Source organism: Scyliorhinus canicula, chromosome 22 (genome assembly GCF_902713615.1).
Source record: "Scyliorhinus canicula chromosome 22, sScyCan1.1, whole genome shotgun sequence".
Classification (NCBI taxonomy): domain Eukaryota; kingdom Metazoa; phylum Chordata; class Chondrichthyes; order Carcharhiniformes; family Scyliorhinidae; genus Scyliorhinus; species Scyliorhinus canicula.
The window spans coordinates 20,579,087-20,600,217 of record NC_052167.1 but is presented as its reverse complement, the minus strand read 5'-3'; the positions used below and the strand labels follow the sequence as shown (position 1 = coordinate 20,600,217).

At 46.5% G+C, this 21,131-nt stretch overlaps 2 protein-coding genes across 3 annotated transcripts in view; one reads left to right on the top strand and one right to left on the bottom strand.

Moving 5' to 3' along the window:
• The window catches only part of prdm8 (PR domain containing 8), a 120,760-nt gene that overhangs the window by 60,240 nt on the left and 39,389 nt on the right, over positions 1-21,131 (top strand). The gene's annotated exons all lie outside the window — the stretch shown is intronic.
• The window catches only part of LOC119956041 (anthrax toxin receptor 1-like), a 92,065-nt gene that overhangs the window by 47,112 nt on the left and 23,822 nt on the right, over positions 1-21,131 (bottom strand). For both annotated transcript variants that reach the window (XM_038782803.1, XM_038782802.1), the window contains exons 6-10: positions 17,993-18,072; positions 17,831-17,899; positions 16,254-16,334; positions 16,011-16,071; positions 7,270-7,368 (exon numbers count right to left, since the gene is read on the bottom strand). In XM_038782803.1, the coding sequence (XP_038638731.1) occupies positions 7,270-7,368; positions 16,011-16,071; positions 16,254-16,334; positions 17,831-17,899; positions 17,993-18,072 (390 nt within the window). The remainder of the gene's footprint in view (positions 1-7,269; positions 7,369-16,010; positions 16,072-16,253; positions 16,335-17,830; positions 17,900-17,992; positions 18,073-21,131) is intronic.

Genomic DNA, 21,131 nt, shown 5'->3' with positions numbered 1-21,131 from the left:
TGGAACATTTTATTCTGTTGACGCCACCATACAAATATAATTGTTGCTGTCTGGATACAAACATTATGGATGAGCGGACATGGCACGGATTTATCTCGAGCACGAAAACAGGGAATGCTGGGAAAACGCAGCAGGTCTGGCAGCACCTGTAGGGTGGGAAGACGAGTTAACGTTCTGAGTTTCCGTATGCGGACTCGGTCTTTTCTCCCCACGGATGCTGCAGACCTTGCCAGCATTCTCTGTTCATGTTTCAGCATCCGCAGTATTTTCCTTTTGCATTCATCTCTAGTTGTTTACTGTGCTCTTGTATTGTGACATATTAATCAGCTTAATGCAAACTTTTTTTAGAGAAGAACAAAACGGCACTGAATCCATTTGCTTTTCAGAATCTCGAGACTTTTGTTTTTCATCCATACTTGGGGCAGTTTAAACGGGTAAAGGAATGATATTCTCTTCCACCCCATCGAACTATAGACGACCCAGTCAAAACCGGGGAACTAGTGCAAACATTGATACGTTGGGCAGAATGTTCAATAATCAGCCCCTGTCGAAATGATGGGCTGTTGATGAACTTGTTGAAAGCCCAGTGGGCTTTGCTGCGGTTTTGAGTAGCATCCTGCTACTGACCGATCAGTCAAAGGAAGGATTTCTAATTAAAGGGACAGAGGCAGCTATCAGAAATGCTCCGCCGCTGATGGGATTGCTGGGCATCCACAGGAATGATGAGGAGTTCTGGAATCTCTTTCCCAGGTTTCTCACGCTTACCCGGAGGTCGTGCTGCAGGATCCGAGGGAACTTCAGTGAAGTGACCTTTCACAAAGGCAAGTGGGAAGAGGATAGCCTCTCTAGAAAAGCTGGCAAGCAGGGAATTGGAGTCAGCAGTGGAACCACGGTCCCTTCAACCTGGAGACCGTGCACTAAGAGGAGTCAGGACTTCAGGATGGTGGGAAAGGTGAATGGCAGAGCGATTTCAGGTGCCAAGCTGTGACTTTCTCAGTATTGTCCTGTATTCTCAGGACACCATCTTGCAAATCCGCTCATTCCTCTCTCCTGGCACCTCACATCCCTACTTGAGCAACCAACCCACCCTCATCTTATTGCCCTCTTGTACTCATGCCTGATGGACAAGCCTCCATAGTTGTTGTCCTTCTCTCATGTCTGCACAAGCCAATTCGAACACCCATTAACTCTCCGCTTTCTCTCACTGCACAAAAAGAGAGCACATAACCAGGGAAAATCAAAAAAATATGTGTGCATCGGGGGAGGGGTGGAATGCTTCCAGGACAGGCACATTGATAGTCACTAGCAGTGCACGCCCACCTAGTTCATGGAAAGGAGGTCTTGTTCCAGGAGGCTGCAGATGTTGGCAGGGACCTGCTGTGAAAATCTGAGCCTCCGTAGGCACTGCTGTTCATACACGTTGCAAGAGGGTTTCCTCCGGGTGCTCCGGTTTCCTCCCACAGTCCAAAGATGTGCAGGTTAGGTGGATTGGCCATGATAAATTGCCCTTAGTGTTGGGTTGGGTTACTGGGTTATTGGGATAGGGGGAGGTGTTGACCTTGGGTAGGGTGCTCTTTCCAAGAGCTGGTGCAGACTCGATGGGCCGAATGGCCTCCTTCTGCACTGTAAATTCTATAATTCTATGATAAGAGCTGATCCTCCACCTGTGGAGCCGGTGTAGAATGTCACACCCTCTTGACGCTGGATATTTAGGTCCATTCCTCTGCCACGACCAGCGGTGTGTGTCTGAGGAAAGGCAGTTGGGATTTAACTCACCACAAGCAACTATTGCCTGTAAAAATCTCTCCATTGCTGTATCTACTTCAGTTATCAATGGATAGGCCTCCTTCACAGTGCTGGCATTTGTCCGAACTTGATCGGGTCAAGGTAGACTATTGGCTAAGAATTCATCGCATTCATATTTTGGCCACAAATGTAGCATTTTGTACGACATGCCTCCACTGATTTTGTTGCTGTCGGGCAGCAAACCAACTCGTGGTGCTCCCACCTCATGACGTGATTGTGGAGTGAGGGCAAAAAGAGTTGTTTGCTGCTGCACTTCTCTGCTCCACTACTGAATGGCTCAGCAAAGAGCATTGGGACGATCAGCATTGTGGCAGCCCGCTCTTCTCAAAGACAATCCGTTCCTCTTAAAGCAAATAAAACCGCTGCTTCTGAAAACATGGAAACGAAAGCACCAGGTCAAAGATTGGGTTCCAGGGTGACAGTCCTGCACAGGAAGCATTAGTGACGGAGATGGGCAATAGGAGAGCTGTCTTGGTCCTGCATGGGATTGGGAGAAGGTGTCAAGGGAAGTAAACTACTGGCCTCTGGACATGGGGCCAGTGCTACAAGAAGGGTAATAACCTCATGCATGTGATCAAGATCAGCAAACGCATCTTCAGATGAAGGGAGCGATTTACCGGCCATGACCTGCCGGGATCAGGATGCAGCTGGTAGAACCGCGAGAGGCTTTTTCTGGGATTCCCAACAGTTGTTATGCCTTGCGAGATCTAATGAGAACTTGCAGGATGTTGCAATCTGGATCCTGCCCACAATGGGCAGGACCCAGACTTGCAGAGTTAAGTGAAGCTCATTTAACTCTGCCAATGCCAGATCGAACTAGCGCCCGGGATCTACCAGCCTTGCCACGGTGACCCCAGCCGTGTGCTGTTTAGCCTGGTCCACACAAATGGGGATTAGGTGGAACAACATTAGTGGGGGGTCTCCCAGGTGATAGGGGGCCCCCAGGGTGGTTGGTATCTGGGCATGATGGCACCCTGGAACTGCTGATGCCACCTTGGGTGCCCAGGTGGCACTGCCAGACTGTCTGAGGCACTACCAGTGTCCTAGGCTGGCGGTGCCAAGGTGGCATTTTGGCATGCCGGGGATAGGGCCCGGGGGTGCCCTCCCTTTATAAGGCAGGGTGCAGGTGGCTCGACGACCTCCCAAGGCAGGAGTTGGGGGAGTTCCTGGGGTCATGTCTGGGGGTCGAGAGATCGGGGCACCCATTTGAAACGGCGCCCCGATCTCCTCCTGCATGGACGACCAGAGCTCCTCAGGGCAGGAAACACATCATTTTTAAACCTTCTTAAATTTGTTTTCCAATTAAGCAGCAATTTAATGTGGCGAATCCACATACCCTGCACATCTTTAGGTTGTGGGAGTGAGACCCACGCAGACACGGGAGAATGTGCAAACTCCACACAGTGACCCGGGGCCAGGAAATACCTCATTTTTGATGGAGCCCATAGCATCCAACATTGCTCAGGGCTTTGTTTCTATCCTGTGCCCCTTCTCAAAATCCAGCGCACAATCATCTTGCTATCTGGCATTATGTGCAAGTTGCTGATGGTGTGACCATGGACCTCTTGTTTCCCACCAGCTCTCTTCCTTTGTATCAATGCCCCTTCTGATTTCCTGTCTTCATAAGCCCGAGAACTGATGCCTGCCCTGCCATAACATGCCATGGAGCAAGAGAAAAAACACTGGCACTGGAAAAGGGGCTGCATCACTTGATTGGACATTTACAGCCCTCAGATCGGATCCTGGCACTGTGTGGACCTTAGAGGCAAGGACAGAATTGGCGTCAGCATGTGGCTGGAGGGTTTGGGGGCCAGGATCCTGATGAATTCTACAGCAGCGGATTTAGAATCATAGAATCCCTACAGTGCAGAAGGAGGCCAATTAGCCTGTTGAGTCTGAACCGACCCTTTGAAAGAACACCCTACTCTCCCTGCCCTATCCTCATAATCCCATTTAACCTGCAGATATTTGGACTGTGGGAGGAAACCCACGCAGACACAATAAGAAAGTGCAAATCCATGGCTGGAATTGAACGCGGGTCCCTGGCGCTGTGAGGCAGCAGTGATAACCACTGTCTTAGACGAGGGCCTTGATACAATGTCACTCAGGGGAATGCAAATGAGGATGCCCACCTGACATTAAAGCAGAAACTAACTACAAACAGAACACTAACATTCCCAACCCATTGTCAATATATTAATTGGCCGAACCCAGACTCTTTCATGTCATCTGCCCACTTCTTGGCAAGCCCTGTACTAAAATGGAGTCGGTTAGCATTATATTCGCTGGAGTTCAGGTGAGGGGGATCTCATAGAAACCAATAAAATTCGAACAGGCCTAGACAGGGTAGATGCAGAAAGGATGTTCCTGATGGCGGGGCAGACCATTTAGGACTGAGGTGAGGAGAAATTTATTCATCAAGAGAGTGGTGAGCCTGTGCAACTTGGTACCACAGAAAGCATTTGAGGCCAAAACGGGCGTGATTCTCCGCAAATGCGGCGAATCGTAAAGGCTGCCGTGAAACTGGCCGTGTTTCACGGCAGCCTCCGCGCCCCCTCCCGGGACCCGATTCTCCCCCCCCGGGGGTGACTAGCAGCGGGGCCCCGTGAAGCACGGCATTGCGGACTTAGCGACCGTCGCTAAGTCCGCGCGCCAAGCGTCACGCCGCGCACGCGCGGGTTGGACGGCTCCAACCCGCGCATGCGCGGGGCCGTCATCTCCCTCCGCCGCCCCGCGGACTGATCCTGCGAGGCGGTGGAGGGAGAAAGAGTGCATCCGTTACGGACGCACTGCCCGCGATCGGTGCCCACCGTGGTACTGCCGTGCCAATCAGGGCCCTGGATGCCCAGAACGGGCATGTTGCGGACGTTTTTACAACGGCAGCAAGCAGGTATGTTTGCTACCGTAAAAACGGTCGTAAAGGCCTTTGCACTCGGCCCATCGGCCTGGGGAGAATCGCTGTTCGCCGTAAAAAACGGCGAGCAACGATTCGTGTCATGGGGGGGTGGGGGAGAATAGCGGGAGGGCGTGAAAAATGTCGGGGACGCCCTCCCGCTATTCTCCGACCCGTCGTGGGCAGCGGAGAATCGCGCCCTGTATTTTTTCAAGGAGTTAGAAATAGCTCTTGGGGTGAAGGGGATCAAAAGATATTGGGGGGTGGGTAAAGGTGGGAACAGGCTACTGAGTTGGATAATCAGGCATGATCATAACGAATAGCGCAGCAGGCTTAAAGGCCTACTCCTGCTCCCATTTTCTATGTTTCTATTTTCCATTCGGGTGTTAGACTGGCATTCAGTTCTAGGCTCGAGCCTAAGACTGTCAAGTGATTAATCTGCAGTTGATCGCGCGACATCACTGTTGGGAAGGGGCTATGGGTCAGTCAGTCCTTTCTGAAATTCAATTCTCAGTGGGTTTTCAAATGAGCGTATGGAAGCTGTCACATAAAACAAGGTGCAGAACTTTATTAAACATTGTTGCCTAGATCTAACAATAGCAGGCAACAACTTTAGATTGATCCCGATAACTCATGTGTTGTCATACTTGCGCAGGTTTCCCTCCTCAAATTTGTCTATTAGATTCTCGTGGAGTCGTAAGGGCATACCCGTGTTTCTGAATGAAGTTGCACAGCAGAGAAAGTCATTTGTTTGGAGCTCCATTACATCATGCAACAATGGGAGCATTCAATTACCCTGTGCATGGCAACAATTGCAGGAAAAAACGTATTTATTAGCATGGTGTCAGGGACAGTTATTTATTTATTTTCCAAATATGTCTTATTTTATTTATATATTTCTACAAAACAATCTGCTGCCCAAATCCAGATTGGTACCACCATTACAGGTCTTAGTTGACATTAAAACACATATTTATTGGAGGTACTGGTCTGCGGTAAAGATGCTTCACCCGTCTCCTTCAACAATGATTAGGGAACTGGTGCCCAGTTTCAATAGTTTCCATGGACACACTTACATTTAGCAAATGGTGAGACCTTCACAAACACAGGACCCGTGACACTCGAGTTGCTGATTCAGCTGTCTTGTGTTAGTCAACACAATACAACAAGAAAATTGTGCATCTTTCCCCACTTGCACAATGAAGATTAGCCAAGGTCCAGCGGAGCACACCGTTGCAATCTATGAGCTGATTATCAAGTGTAATAATTTTCATTTAAACTAGCCACACTATCCCCTGAACATTATTCCTAAATCCAGTTAAATATCCTCTCCAGATTATCCAAATTACAGGACAAAACACAATTACGATCAAGGGACTTCAGTTATGTGGAGATGCCAGAGATTCTGCCGTTGTTTTTCGTCGAGCAGCGAAGGTTAAGCGGAGATTTGTTAAAGGTACTAAAAATGGCACATGGTTTTAATTGAGTAAACAAGGGGAAACCATTACCCGTGGCAGCAGGGTCAGTAACCATAGGGTACAGCTTTAAAGTAATTGGCACAAGAACAAGGGGCAACATGAGGAAACATTTTCTACACAGTGCGCTGTTTTGATCTGGAATGCACTGCCTATGTGCGCGGCAACACAAGATAAAAACACGCTTAAGCTACAAAGAAAAACTTCTTTTTAAAAATAAACAGTAAAATTGTACAGCCCTGGCAAAAATATGAGCAAGCATATTTGTATCCCATACAAATATGAATTTCATAAAATTACAAAAAGAACGACTTTACAAACAAAATGTTTTTTTTCGTGTCATTCTCAGTGGGAAGGAAGAAAAGGTTCGACCCACCAATATTTCCGCAGATTACACCAACCCAGCTCTTCAGCCGACTGGCCCGGAGGTACATTTGAACAGTACGGAAGGAAGCCCCCGGAGAGATTTCCCTCCCACCCTCAGATGACCTTGCCAAGATGAGCAAACTTGACTCTCGAGCATTCTTTAGTGGAAATGTCAGTCAAAGCTGCGATTTGAAATAAGACTTCCAAACTGAGATTCAATGCCTCAGTATTGTGACCGTTTGGACAACAAATAAGGAGTTCTCTTCGTGACACAAGCAACTGCTTCAGCGGATTTTGATGCTTTCTCCAATTGTAAAGTGCATTCAGACTGGAGCATACAAGATAGCAGTCTTGGGTTACTCGGCGATTGAGTTAGCAATCTTCAGACTGACACCAAACTTTAATGAAATCCACCTCGCTTATTGAATCTAGAATTTCAGGGAAGGGTGTTACTAGAGAAATAATATTATTTCGTCCATATATTGGATATTGCAACATCATGATGCACGCAAGTAATAAATGTGAAGTCCTGCAATGCCAACTACTGTTTACTACCGTATTATGGAAATGTTACTTTACCATCCTATCTAAATGGATTCAAGTAAAATGACATGGTCCTGATTTTGCAAAGATCAGGCTTGAATCATGAGGCCAAACACAGTGTTCGATGCCGGTAATAAAGATCACAACAGTGAAGATGGTAACTTATAAGTTTGTATCTGCACTTACTTATTATCTCTGTATCATTTATCTTGAAGCTACAGAGAACTTGATCAGTATTCCGAGCACGAGAAAATCCGTTACCTCGTACCACAACCTGATACGATTCTGTAACAACAGCATAATAATACACAAACATTACAAATGCTTGTCAACATTATAACAAACTCTAGTCTTTTTGCAACTTAAATTTCAAACACATGGGCCGTTACACTGAGACATGATTGTAGACTGTATCACATCAGAAGGGTAATGACGGTTTGAAAAAACATCACAGAGCCAAGCTCGAACATTTTTTGCAAAGTTTCAGTAATGGGCTACAGAGCAATCTCTTGTGACTGCATTTTGAGACTTAACGCAATCCTGACATCAACCATTGGAGCTTTCGATTGCTTTTCGATATCAGCCTGCATTGATTGCATAGCAAGCAACAACACTCCCCAGAACTGCAATTTTAAACATTTTGATGTTTCTGGAAGGCAGTGATGGAAAAACGTTTGATCTACAAAGGGAGTCGAAGGTTATTGGCGGGGGAAGAGGGGCGAGCAGCAGGGAAGTGGAGTTGAAGCCAATGATCTCATTGAATGGCCGAACGCAGTGGAAAGGGTGAATGGCCTGCTCCTATTTCTTAGGTTCTGGCCTGGGGGTGCCCTGTCCTTAGGAGGTGGGGTGGTGGAGGGGGGAGGGCAACTTGAGGACACTCTAACAGGTAGATTGGGACATTTGGGGGGTCCACAGGCCACGGTGGAGAATGCAAGGGGGCTCAAGAGATTGGGGCGGCATTTGAAAATGGCGCCCTGATCTGTTCCTGCTCAGCTTGTCAGTGCAGGAAGCGAGGTCAGTGCAGGAAGTGAGGTCAGTGCAGGAAGCGAGGTCAGTGCAGGAAGTGAGGTCAGTGCGGCCTCGGCGGATCGTTCCTCACTGAGGCCCCCCCAAAAAAAGGCTCCCGTTTGATAGCAGGGTCGTTCACAGCGCTGATAAACGCACCCAAAAAGGGACTTTTTATTTCCCTGTTAAATCGCGCCCATAGAATATCACAACCTTATGACTCAGAAGCAAGTGCGCTATTACTGAATTAGAGTAGAATTTAACCTTGAACTAAGCCAGGAAATCCATTCCTTCTTTGAACAAAAATAGAAAAGAATATGTATTTATGAAAACCCTGTTATTAAATTACAAAGCCACCGTTTTGTGCATAAATAGTTGCGAATCCAGAATGGTGCCATAACAGTGTCAGGTACGGTGCGTTAGTTCAGCTTTTTAATCAGGGTTCCAGTGGCATTTGTGAAGGAAGATAGGCACAAACCGTATAGTCTGGTTTTGCATAGTGCATGAATACAACAAAATATTGAAATTTTCTTTATCCATAATCCTATTATTTGCCAGAGGTTTTGTAGGAGAAATGTGCATGAGACATTGCCTCGCTGCACAACTTCTTTTGTCATTTATAATTCATTTGTTTCTCAATGAACAAAACTACTTAATGTTTATTTGTATTATTTGTATTTGCATGGTATCTGTATTGTATTTGTCCTCACTCCCTGTTTACTGCATTGTTACACCGTCTCCATGCAAGGCCGAACGTTTGGGGTATTCAATTATCCATCAATTTCCATTTCCTGCCAAGGGTCATCTGCATTATGGCGAATAATGAGGATTTTGTTTTACCTTCTCTGGTGACTCATTAAAGATGAACATCCCCTGGGTCACCCTCATGTTTTTAAATGTGCCATATAATATACTGTAACAGTTCCTTTTCAAAAGAAAACAGGCCAATTTCCAAAACATTGAGTTTGCCGTTACGATGAATATTTTGCCGCTTTTATTCTAATTCTTCCACAGTGAACCGGTTTTATTCCAAAATTAAAACACAAGGCCATCAAATATTAAGAGGTGATTATTATTTTATAACTGTATCGCAATTAATGGGATCATCTTTTCTTAACTCCCCTACAATATTTTTTTTAAAAACAGTATTGGCATCTAAACAATGATAATGATTACCACAATGCAGACACGCTCGCAAAAATAAATATACAAAAAAATGGCTGGCACAAGGCAAACAAAGCTGTGAATATAAAAACTGCGTTCTTGTTAATGTCACAGGGTTTAATCACGTCATTATGGCTTACATCCACCACTCTTCTGATGTCCCACTTGCCATTTCAGCTGAGGTATAATACAGAACCTCCATTCTGTCAGCTAGCAACCAGCTCAAATCTCTAATAACATGTCATCGCAATAAAGATTCCAGTTCAATTTTTCCACAAATTTCCGATCGGGTTCAAAGTCGCCGACCAGTCCACCAATCAAATTCTTGCTTGTGCCCAGCTATACGTGATTAATATGAAAGCTGAATGCCGAAATGGCTAATTCCATTTAATTTCAGGTTCTGACTGTGACCGAGTCCCTTTTCTTCCTTAGTTACTGTCAGATTGTACATTTGTCGATTTTGACAAGATAGCGAAGGGAAAAAGGTCAGCTCTGAAATAATCGGGCAGCGCTGGCAGCGAGATGGTGGGTTGAAGCTGGTGCGCGCTGGCTGTGCTGTCGGCTCTGCTTTTGTGACTCTGATGAGAAGCTGACTGTTTGCATCCACACCTGGTAGTTGACGTGGCCAGTAGGATGCCACATCCAGCAAAACCTTTCAATCATGTCCATGCACCATGAGCATAATCAAAGCAATGATGCTGTCAACTTGTATACAATGCACCTCCAACTCCAAATTGATGGCCTGTTTACAGGCTGCATGTCCTGGTCATTTCAAATCAACCTTATTACTAAGATAGCAGTGCGTTGCTCTATATCAGGAATTGCAGGATGCAAATTCTGTTCATGAATCCGTCAGTATGCAGGCAGAAAGCATGAAGTGGCATGTTATAGAAACAGTGATATCTTCACACATGTCGGTCACAATTCAGGAATGCCATTCTTTATTATTTTTCAACTCTGTCAGTGCACACTCTATATTGACAGATTGGACTACATAAACATTTGGATAGTACTTTACAATGCAGTCTTAAGAAGACCTGCAAGGTTTTCATTTCAAGATACCCTTATTTATACAGAATAACATAAAGGACAGGTTAACTGATTGGATGATCATTTATCCTTTAAATACTTTTTCTTATGGCTTTCAAAATGCACATGCACTTCATTTTATAACGCAAGCACTGATGTTATTCTACTCATTTTAATTTGGAATTGGGGAAACGTATGGAACCAATGAGTTATTTCTTCATTTGCACACTCTAATGGATGGACTCAAAACGCTAGTTTCAATATTTTCATTTTAGTGCAGCAGTAGATTGCCCAAGTGTATTGAGGAATACGAATATAATACCATAACCCTGGATGATGTTCATTTGGTTGGTTAAGATTAATTTTAGCTAAAATCGCTTTGAGAACGTTAGAGTCTACAATATATTTTTCTCAAACAAAATATATATGCAACGCAAAATAAACTCTGCACTTGAGATGCAATGCAAAATATTTTTACAGGGACAAAATAAACGAGCAGATGCTTCAATTTTTGACCGTTGAAAATTATCTGAAGTTACGCTATGCGATCAAATTGTATAAATTCTATCGGGGTCACTTAAACTTAACCGATCAGGAATTAATTTGACTTTGATGCGGATTAAGAAGGGTATTGTAGCTAATATGTTGTCAATTTCCCCATGGGCAGGTTAGGTTTAAAATGTACTATATAATTATGCCTATAATTTGAGCAATGGTGTTATAATATTTAGAACATGGTTATGCATTACATAGAATTTGCATATTCAATTTGATATGAGCTTAATTGTAAATATTGAGTTTCCAAGTTAGCATTGCTCCAGTTTTTAAATTACTTATCAATTATCAAAATACTGTCGTCCCCCCTTCCCCTTATTCACCTTTCAACTATTCTTAATTGGTTAATTCAACCAGCATTTTTATCAATTGCAGAATTGCTCTCTGGCGACGGTTAGTGAGGCTTTGTTCCATTTGTGTAAATGAATAAACATCTTCTTAGGAATGGGACTAAAGGCTGCGAGGATAGGTGGAGAAGATTAACTGCTGTTGTGGTTCATGAAAAACTGCTTGATCAAACTGTCATGCGATGGAAAGCAATTGCTCCCATATTATGGAGTTTTCATTATTTACCTTGGAGGGACGCACAAAAGGGGGACTTGGTCACGAGTGAATTGGGAAGGGAACATGAAGTAAAATTTGTCTTTGGCTGTAATGGAAGACGGGTGACAGTGAAATGTCAACTTATTTTACATCATCCTCAATTCACCATCATTCCCCTTACATTATCGTCGAAGATAGATTGCCGTGAGTGTAGACTGTACAACAGTCTTCAGAAGGAATGGGATTGGAGAGCTAAATGGGCTTTATGCTTGCCTATATTCTTAAAACTGTTATGGTATTTTCATCCCTCTAGATTTTCTATTACGTCACAGTCTTATGTCACAGTATGAAACTTCCAACATATAGGGCTGGATTCTCTATTCTGGAGACCATGGGTGGGATTCTCCATCGCCCAACGTCAATACCATAATCAGCGAACGGGTGGAGAATCCATTCCAACACCCAAATCGGGGTCGGTGGCGGTTTGACGCCGGTCAGCCATGCTCCGCCCCCACGGAAATAGTGTAATCGTGTCACTCGTCGCACGCCGTTGGTGCGTCACTGGAAGGTCCTCCCGCGATGCACCGCCCCGATGGGCCGATGTTCCCAACCGTGCGGTTGACGTGCGGTCTGAGGGGTCGGGAACCCATCATGGCGGCTGCGGACTGTGCTCAGTGTCACCACACCCGGCCAGGAGCCGTGCCGGTGGCCGGGGGGGGGGGGGGGGGGGGGGGGGGGGGAGGGGCTTCTGCGAGGGCTGGGGGGACTGGTGGGAGGTGGCCGGTGGGGTCGCGGATGGCGGGTCGGGTCCATGCACAGCAGGCGCCATGTTGTACTGCGCGACCGCTGCAGGTCATTGTCCGCCCGTTTTTGGCATGGGAGCCGGGAGTTTCACCCGGTGCCACTGCTAGCCCCTCACTGGTCCTAGAATCGGTAAGGGATCGCTGCCAATTTTGGCGTCGTAAAATGCCTGCGAATGGGGCAGCACGGTGGCCTAGTGGTTAGCACAACTGCCTCACGGCGCTGAGGTCCCAGGTTCGATCCCGGCTCTGGGTCACTGTCCATGTGGAGTTTGCACATTCTCCCCGTGTCTGCGTGGGTTTCGACCCCACAACCCAAAAATGTGCAGTGTAGGTGGATAGGACACGCTAAATTGCCCATTAATTGGAAAAAATAATTGGGTAATCTAAATTTTTTTTTTTTAAATGCCTGCGAATTCTCCGTTTCAGCCAGCACATTGCTGCTGAAATGGAGAATACAGCCCTAAGTGCACCGTCAGTGGAGACTTGGTACTGGTCTCCCCTGGTACTAAGAGCGGAGCCCAGGTGCGATTCCCTCTCCATTACCATGCCAACGGATGCATGGAGAAAAGGCCAGTGGAATCCCGGTATCGGGCCGCCATTTTGAGCGGGTGGTCCGATACCAAGGTCGGGCGGCAGCCCCCCCCTCTCCCCCGCCTCCAAAGAATAACAGGTCACCTCCCTCCACAGCACACACACGAGGGTGGCTTGACTAGCTCCCCCCATCAGCAGACCACCCCCAAGTCCCCCTTTTTCAGAGGAAAGCACATAGCTGCTTTTGATGTGGTGACGAACTGTCATAGCAAGAGTGTTTATAAATATTGTGATTAGCATCAAACCAGAGTACTTGAGATGCATTCAAGTGTGAATGGAAAGATAGATGAACAATCCACCAAGCACCTGTCTCTGGAGTAATAAGATTGCCAATCACTGGTTTATGCAATGAATTGCTTTGTGAAATTGAATAGACGATTTGCATTTCAAAGGATGTCAAGGGATTTGAAGCCCATTGAAGTGTACTTGGCTTTCAAGTAAGCCTCTGACACCAGGAACAGCTATTGCTTTAAACACTTTTGTCTGAGGCAGCAGATGTTAGGGAAGGGTAATGAAAATGTAGTGTTTTTTAAAACTCTACTGCTTGGACTGCTCCAGCTTTCAGGCAGGGGTGACAGATAGGCATCTCTGATGGGGAGGGGTTCTCTGATGGGAGGGGGTCTGAGGGAGTCAAGTGGGGGCTCAGGGTTTGCATTATGGAGAGGGTGGGGGGGGGGGGAAAAGAGAGGAAGGGGGATGCCCGATGGACTGTGGGGTCCGCCGCATCAAGGCCATGCTTGGAAAATTTGCACCAAATCCTGCCGAGAAGATTTCCCGCTGTGGGGGGTTAGTGCATGAGGAGGGCGCCACTTAGTCTTTCAACCCATTAATTGGATGGAAATCGGCTGGTGGGAACCGAAGTATCGGAATGGGATTGACGCTCGTGCCCATCCCGTTTTTCGACCTAATCTCCAATCTCTGCCGGATCGGGAAACCCGCTACCGGCATCGGGCAATGGGGAATCCACCCCAAAATGTAGCACAGTTGAAATATATTTTAATTCAATATCTGCGCATTAACAATTGATGTTAGCGCGGCACGGTGGCACAGTGGTTAGCCCTGCTGCCTCTTGGCGCCGAGGACCCGGGTTCGATCCCAGCTACGGGTCACTGTCCGTGTGGCGTTGGCACATTCTCCCCGTGTCTGTGTGGGTCTCACACCCACAACTCAAAAGATGTGCAGGCTAGGTGGATTGGCCACGCTAAATTGCCCCTTAATTGGAAAAAAATGAATTGGGTCCTCTAAATTAAAAAAAACAATTGATGTTTACATTGCTAACCGTCTTACTGCATGCTGCAATGTAAAGTTCATCTCAATACTGAAGTAAATTACACTGGAACAGTTCCAGGTATCAGCAGAAGGACAGTTATTAACATGCACTCCACTTAGTTCAGACCCTTGATTTTAGCCTGATCAGCTAGATCCATGGATTTTTGCCTTGTTTTCCAATCTTGTGAGGTACTTACTGATGGTTGTTTGTATTCAAATTATGCCCGGGGCAGAAAGTGATCTTAAAACTTTTTGAGAGTTGGGGGCGAAGACAGGTGCGTCAGGTGTTCGGGGAGTCCAGCGAACCATGCCCATATGTTCTGGGCATGCCCGGCACTGGAGGAGTTCTGGAAGGGGGTGGCGGGGACGGTGTCGAGGGTGGTGGGATCCAGGGTCAAGCCAGGTTGGGGACTCGCGATATTTGGGGTTGGGGTGGAGCCGGGAGTGCAGGAGGCGAAAGAGGCCGATGTCTTGGCCTTTGCGTCCCTAGTAGCCCGGCGGAGGATCTTGCTGCAGTGGAAAGATGCGAGACCTCCGAGTGTGGAGACCTGGATTAATGACATGGCGGGATTCATTAAATTGGAAAGGGTCAAGTTCGCCCTGAGGGGGTCGATACAAGGGTTCTTTAGGAGGTGGCAGCCTTTCCTCGACTTTCTGGCTCAACGATAAGGTACTAGGTCAGCAGCAGCAGCAACCCGGGGGGGGGGGGGTTTAGGGGGATAGTGTTCAAGTTAATTTGCTTATTGTTAATTTATTCTGTTGTTTATTGGGGTTGGGGGGGTTTATTATATGCTTTGTTATGGGTGCAGGGGGTATTTATTATCATTATTATTATTGTATTGTTGATATATATTTTTCAAAAAATTTCAATAAAAATTATTTTAAAAAATAAAAAAAACTTTTTGAGAGTAACCAGGAAGCACCAAACAAAAATTAATGTTTATATTTAGTGGCTAATTAGACATGTGCCCTTTTTAAAAAGTGGATAATAATGTAAGCATGATGCTAACCCGGTAGCTAGGCATTAAGTGAAGGTGATTTTATTTTTTCATTCATTCAACCATTAAGTTGCACCTTGACACGCGCGGCTGTGGATTTGCTATTATAAAATATAAGCATCTCTAACATTCCTTGCAATCCACAACTGTGTATTGATGGATCTGACTAATCTCATGCAGTCTGTGAACACCTTTTTGACATGAGCTAGTTTGTGTGTCTTGTGTTACAAGTTAGAGCTGAATGCATTTCAGTCAAACATCTACCATAAAACAATCAGGAAACCGATCAGGCACAAACTTTACAAACAATACAAGTGTGTGTATCACTTAATTTCCTGTGAACGTTTCAATTAGAAGCTCAATTGGGAAATGTGATTTGAGGGGGCAGCACGGTGGCGCGGTGGTTAGCACTGCTGCCTCATGGTGCCGAGGACCCGGGTTCTCTCCCGGCCCTGGGTCACTGTCCGTGTGGAGTTTGCACATTCACCCAGTGTCTGCGTGGGTCTCACCCCCGCAATCCAAAAAGATGTGCCGGGTAGGTGGATTGGCACCTTAATTGGAAAACTTTTTAAAAAAGTAAATGTGATAGGGCAGCATGGTGGCGCAGTGGGTTAGCCCTGCTGCCTCACGGCGCCGAGGTACCAGGTTCGATCCCGACTCTGGGTCACTGTCCGTGTGGAGTTTGCACATTCTCCCCGTGTTTGCGTGGGTTTCGCCCCCACAACCCAAAAATGTGCAGGGTAGGGGGATTGGCCATGCTAAATTGCCCCTTAATTGGAAAAAATGAATTGGGTACACTAAATTTATAAAAAAGAGAAAAAAAAAAAGTAAATGCGATTGAAAGAATGATGTTCCTCTAAAATATATCATAGCAACCACTACATTAAAATGTGCTTTTTAAATTCTCTCATATCACCCTTGATCTTTATAATTTACGATGCGTTGGCTTATATTGGAAATTGAAACCTACCTCCTGCACAGACACTTGATGGCTCAGCTGCTAGAATTTCAATGCAAGATTTCTTAAGAATCTGTTAAGACAGAGATGACAAAGAATGCTTTGGTGCCTAAAGAATTCAGCCACAAACATGTTTATAAAACGGTCATTCATGCTTTAAAATCGCTTCAATTAGGGAATGGAGAACAATATACTGCTTACAAGCTGCATACGGGAACCAAGGGCATGAAGCCATTGTACCAAGCTTGGACTTACCGAATCAATAACGCTTCCCAATGCTTGAAATCCACCTCTCACTGGGAAAACATGATCAATGTCATCAGCTATCTTTGCCAACTAGAAAAGGAAGAAGGTTCATGGTTAAACACAGAACACAGAATGGAGAAGCACTGACCATTTGTTTTCCAATTTGGTGACTTTTTCGCTAGACCCCGCCCCCCCTGGTGTTTTTTTTTGTCATTTAGAACCCCATCGGTTTTCATGTCACTCCATAATTTCCTGGGACTTCTGCGCTGCTGCACCAAGGGGTCTGCGGAGATCCTCTCAGACTCATCGGCGTAGCTCCACCCCAATCAAAACAGGTGCGAGCACGGATTTCCTCAATTTACGCTAGTTTGCTTGTACAGCGAGAAATCTCAGTGCAGGCAGCCAAAAGGTCATCAGCTAGCAAGGTCATTCATGGCTCCCGAGTAATTCTCAGCCTGGGAGAACTACTCAAACTTTGCAGCTTCGCCTCCATAGTTTTGAATTGCTTTATCGGGGCAATTTATTCTGCGTGGTTCATACTGGTATCTAGAACATAGAACATAGAACAGTACAGCACAGAACAGGCCCTTCGGCCCTCAATGTTGTGCCGAGCCATGATCACCCTACTCAAACCCACGTATCCACCCTATACCCGTAACCCAACAACCCCCCCTTAACCTTACTTTTAGTAGGACACTACGGGCAATTTAGCATGGCCAATCCACCTAACCCGCACATCTTTGGACTGTGGGAGGAAACCGGAGCACCCGGAGGAAACCCACGCACACACGGGGAGGACGTGCAGACTCCACACAGACAGTGACCCAGCCGGGAATCGAACCTGGGACCCTGGAGCTGTGAAGCATTTATGCTAACCACCATGCTACCCTGCTGCCCCTACAGTGTCCTTGGCCAGAGTTTTGTGAGTCTCGGATTGGAGCAACAAATCTTTCTCCAGATCCATCCCGCAGGGCATTCCCATATTCAACATTCTTATTATGGGATGTGCACAAACAGGAACATGGGGCGGAATTCTCCGACCCCCCCGGATCGGCGGGCGGGACTGTGCCGTGGGGGCACTCTTTTTCTTCCGCCGCCGCCACAGCCTCCACCATGGCGGAGGCGGAAGAGACCCCCTCCACCACGCATGTGCCGGGGTGACGTCAGCAGCTGCTGACGCTCCGGCGCATGCGCTGACTCACGCCGGCCGGCGAAGGCCTTTCGGCCAGGCGTGGCGCTGGCTGGCGGGGCGCCAAAGGCCGTTCACGTCGGTCGGTGGGGCGTCAACCACTCCGGCGCGGGCCTAGCCCCTGAAGGTGCGGAGAATTTCGCACCTTTGGGGAGGCCCGACGCCGGAGTGGTTCTCGCCACTCCGGTACGCCGGGACCCCCCGCCCCGCCAGGTAGGGGAGAATCCTGGCCATGGATCCAGAGGCACCATGGCAGGACGCTGTTAATCTACCCCATCCCAAACTCACCCCCTAATGCTCCTGGGGCCAACCATTGCTCGTGTCATTTCCCAGGTTTGAAAAAGCATCATGGAAACTGTATATTGGTGAAACCAATTTTTAAAAATGCAAGTTGTACCTGAGTTTCATTGAAATCTTTCACACCAACACAATAAATTGTAGCTCCGTAACGTCTAGCCCTTTCAGCCTATGCAAAAGAAAAGGTGTTCGCCAAATTTTAGTTATTTTCAACAATAAAGCGGAGACTGATTTTTTTTCAACGTTGTTCATGAATACTTACTTCCATTTCTGCAAGATCATACAAATTATCTATTAATTCCCCATCCGTCAATGCAATGATGACACTGGCAGCTCGAATCCCTGTAAGTACAAGGCCGGCATTAATATTTTCCCCGTATATAACACTCTAAGTAGCATGGAGTTTGCATGGGCTAACATAGCATCCAGCGCTCCTACAGCATGTAACGTCTCAAAATAATTTGGCGCCAAACTAAGTAATGGGAAAAAGTGGCATAATTATTTCCTATAAATTTTGTGTGTGTGATTCTATTGACCAAATAATGAGACCCGAGGGCTGGGGGGGGGGGGGAAAAGGAAAATACATCCCGCCATTCGCAGGATAACCTTGATGTGGTAATATTCTACGTTTTCCTTAATGAACTAATTGCTGAACCAATGTATTAATGTCCTTGAAAAATTATGTATAATGGACAGAAAATGGCTACCTTGAACTTCATGGGTGACGAAGAGTGAGTTTGGAAGGGTTTTAATTGAGTTATAGATTCATGCACATGTAAAATTATAGAAGGAGCTCAGTTCCCAGTCATTCTATCCTCTATCTGCCCCCCTCTAAAATCAGGCTTTGCTCACTACTGTTCATTCCTGCAGATAAGGTGACCCACGTATGAGATGATTTTCCACCCTCATTGCTAAAGAGATTCCCAAAACTCTATGCCCCACATGTAAGAAATGAGTCAACATGACAATAGTACCAGAGGTCCTATCTCTCCACTTCTCTGTCTGATATTCTCGTCATTCAGCGTCCCCGTTTTGTTCCTGCCCTCTCAGGTTGGCATTCTGAACCGTGCCCCCTCCCTCCCACCCCACCCCGAATGTACAAGTACGCTTTCTAGCTTTGCATCACTTCTTTTACTTTGCTGGGAGAAAAGTTTCCAGTTTATAAATTAACTAAAATAATTTCTGCTATTGGGTTTTCTGCTTCCCACTGCATTAATGTGCAGTGGCAGCACCGTGTATAAAAGTCACCGCACATTAAAATCAAATTTCCCGCTCTCTGGGGACCTGCAATGACTTCTGGGTGATATCCCAAAAAGCGGAAAGTTGATTTTAATATGTACTGACTGTTTCATGCGCTGCCATTGCTGCGTACTAACCTAATCGTGCAGCGGGAGACTGGGGATTAAATTATTTTAATGAGTCTTTGGAATGTAAATCAGAGTATTTTCTCAAACAATGCAACTCATGAGCGAGGGTGATAAAACAAAGTTGGGGTAATATTTTAAACAAGACTGTGCATTAGAAAGAGGAGGGTACTAGACTGGGATAAAAGAGAAAAAAAAATGAGGGCGAGACTGCTGGAGAGTTAATATTTACGTCTTCATTTGCTATTCTGTGGCTGAGACTGATGTGTGTGTTTGACAATGGGTGCAGGATGGGGATATTACATTTGACAACTGTCATTTCCAATGCGGGGGTTGAAGTGTGTTGCAAATTGACAAATACAGTACTGCTGTTGGAGATACACAGAATCCTAAGCACAGTATCATAAGATGATGTAAATTATGGTCTATAAGGTCAACCAGTACAGGTCTGTACCAAGAGCCAGATATTGGCATCTCTTAGTCTCGGCATTAAGTCTTTTGGCATTTCAAATAAGTCCCTGCTTTGGACATTAAATAAAGTCTTAAATTTCGTACTGCGTAAGTAACAACCTGTGAATACAGACCAATCATTTTCACTACCTTACTGAGTTCCCAAATCTCAGCTGCATTGTGCGGGAAAATGCCAAACAAGGCCCAATATTTCCTTGCAATGGGCAGGAATAAAATGGAGAATGAGCTGTAACAGAGTTACTTCCATGCCTTCTAGCAACTGTAGAGTGCAGGCAGAGGGCTGGTGATAGGCCATTTGTTTGCTTCACTGCTGTACCTTATGGTCTATGGCGTCTAGAGAAAGGGAAGCTAGATAAAAATCTAATGCTGGGTGTGTGCACCCTAAAAATAAAACAAATTACTTTCAGAGGGGCAAATATACAATGAAACCCTGATTAGGGGCGTGATGCTCCCAAAAGGAAACAAAGTCCCCTAGTGAGCGCATTTAGCCACGTGTTTTCCGGCACTTAGTGGCGGGAAACACATGGCTATTCACCACGACTCACATTGTACAAGGGGCCTGAACGATGAATGTGCGGCCACCGCACGTCGCCCCGTTTGGTACAGTGGGGAGCTTCGCTCGTCGGAATTCCCTTGCGTGGCGAAAGTCGGGACGCATTTAAAAATGATGTCCCGATCTCCGAGGACCCCCAAAGCTATCCCCGACCTCCCCACAGCCCGAATGCACTATGGGAGGGTCCTCGAACCCTCTTTGCACCCCCCCCCCCCGCCCCAAACACCCAAGCAGGGAAACCCCGATCGCACACATACAAAGAATGCCAGAGTGGCACCGTGGCAGTGCCAACCTGCCACCCTGGTGTGCCAGTGCCAGGTGGCATAGCTAGGGTACCCAGGTGGCACTACAAAGGTGCCCAAGTCATACCAGCAGTGCCAGGGCACCACCCTGTCAAAAGGCCTCCTATTGCCCCACGCGTGACGTCCCGTCTGGCCCCCATTTGTGGGGACCAGTGCTGAACGGTGCTCGCACGAGGTCTCCGTGGCAAAGGGGATGAATCCCAAGGCCTCAGGTACCTCGAGAATCTGTACATTAGAGTGAAACTAACTGTCGCGTTCTAATATGCAGATTTGCCAAACAGTGATCCCGCCCACAATGGGCAGGATTTACATCGCAACGTCTCGCGAGATCGCGTTGGATCATGCGAGACATTGCGAGCCGGGTAGATCCTGAGAGCGGGGTCTCCCAGCTTTTAATCGGCACGCTGTGCTGCGGCGAGTTGCTTTACCGTTGCAGTGTGGCCATTCCCAGGGGATCTGTACCAAGCCAACGGTTTTATTAAATTGAGTTTGAATTACCTTCGGAGTGACTGTGATTGTTTTGTGAACCATTAGGAGTTATTTTATGGAATGCAGGCAGTGTTAAAATTCTATAAAAGATTGGTGGAGGCTCTGAGATCTAACATTGCATCAAGGTAAATGCCTCAAGCCCAGAGGTTGCTTTCCTCTTTGAGAGCTGACTGGTGGTGATTTAACCTGAGGGTCACCACACCTCATGCGGTATAGGAATTG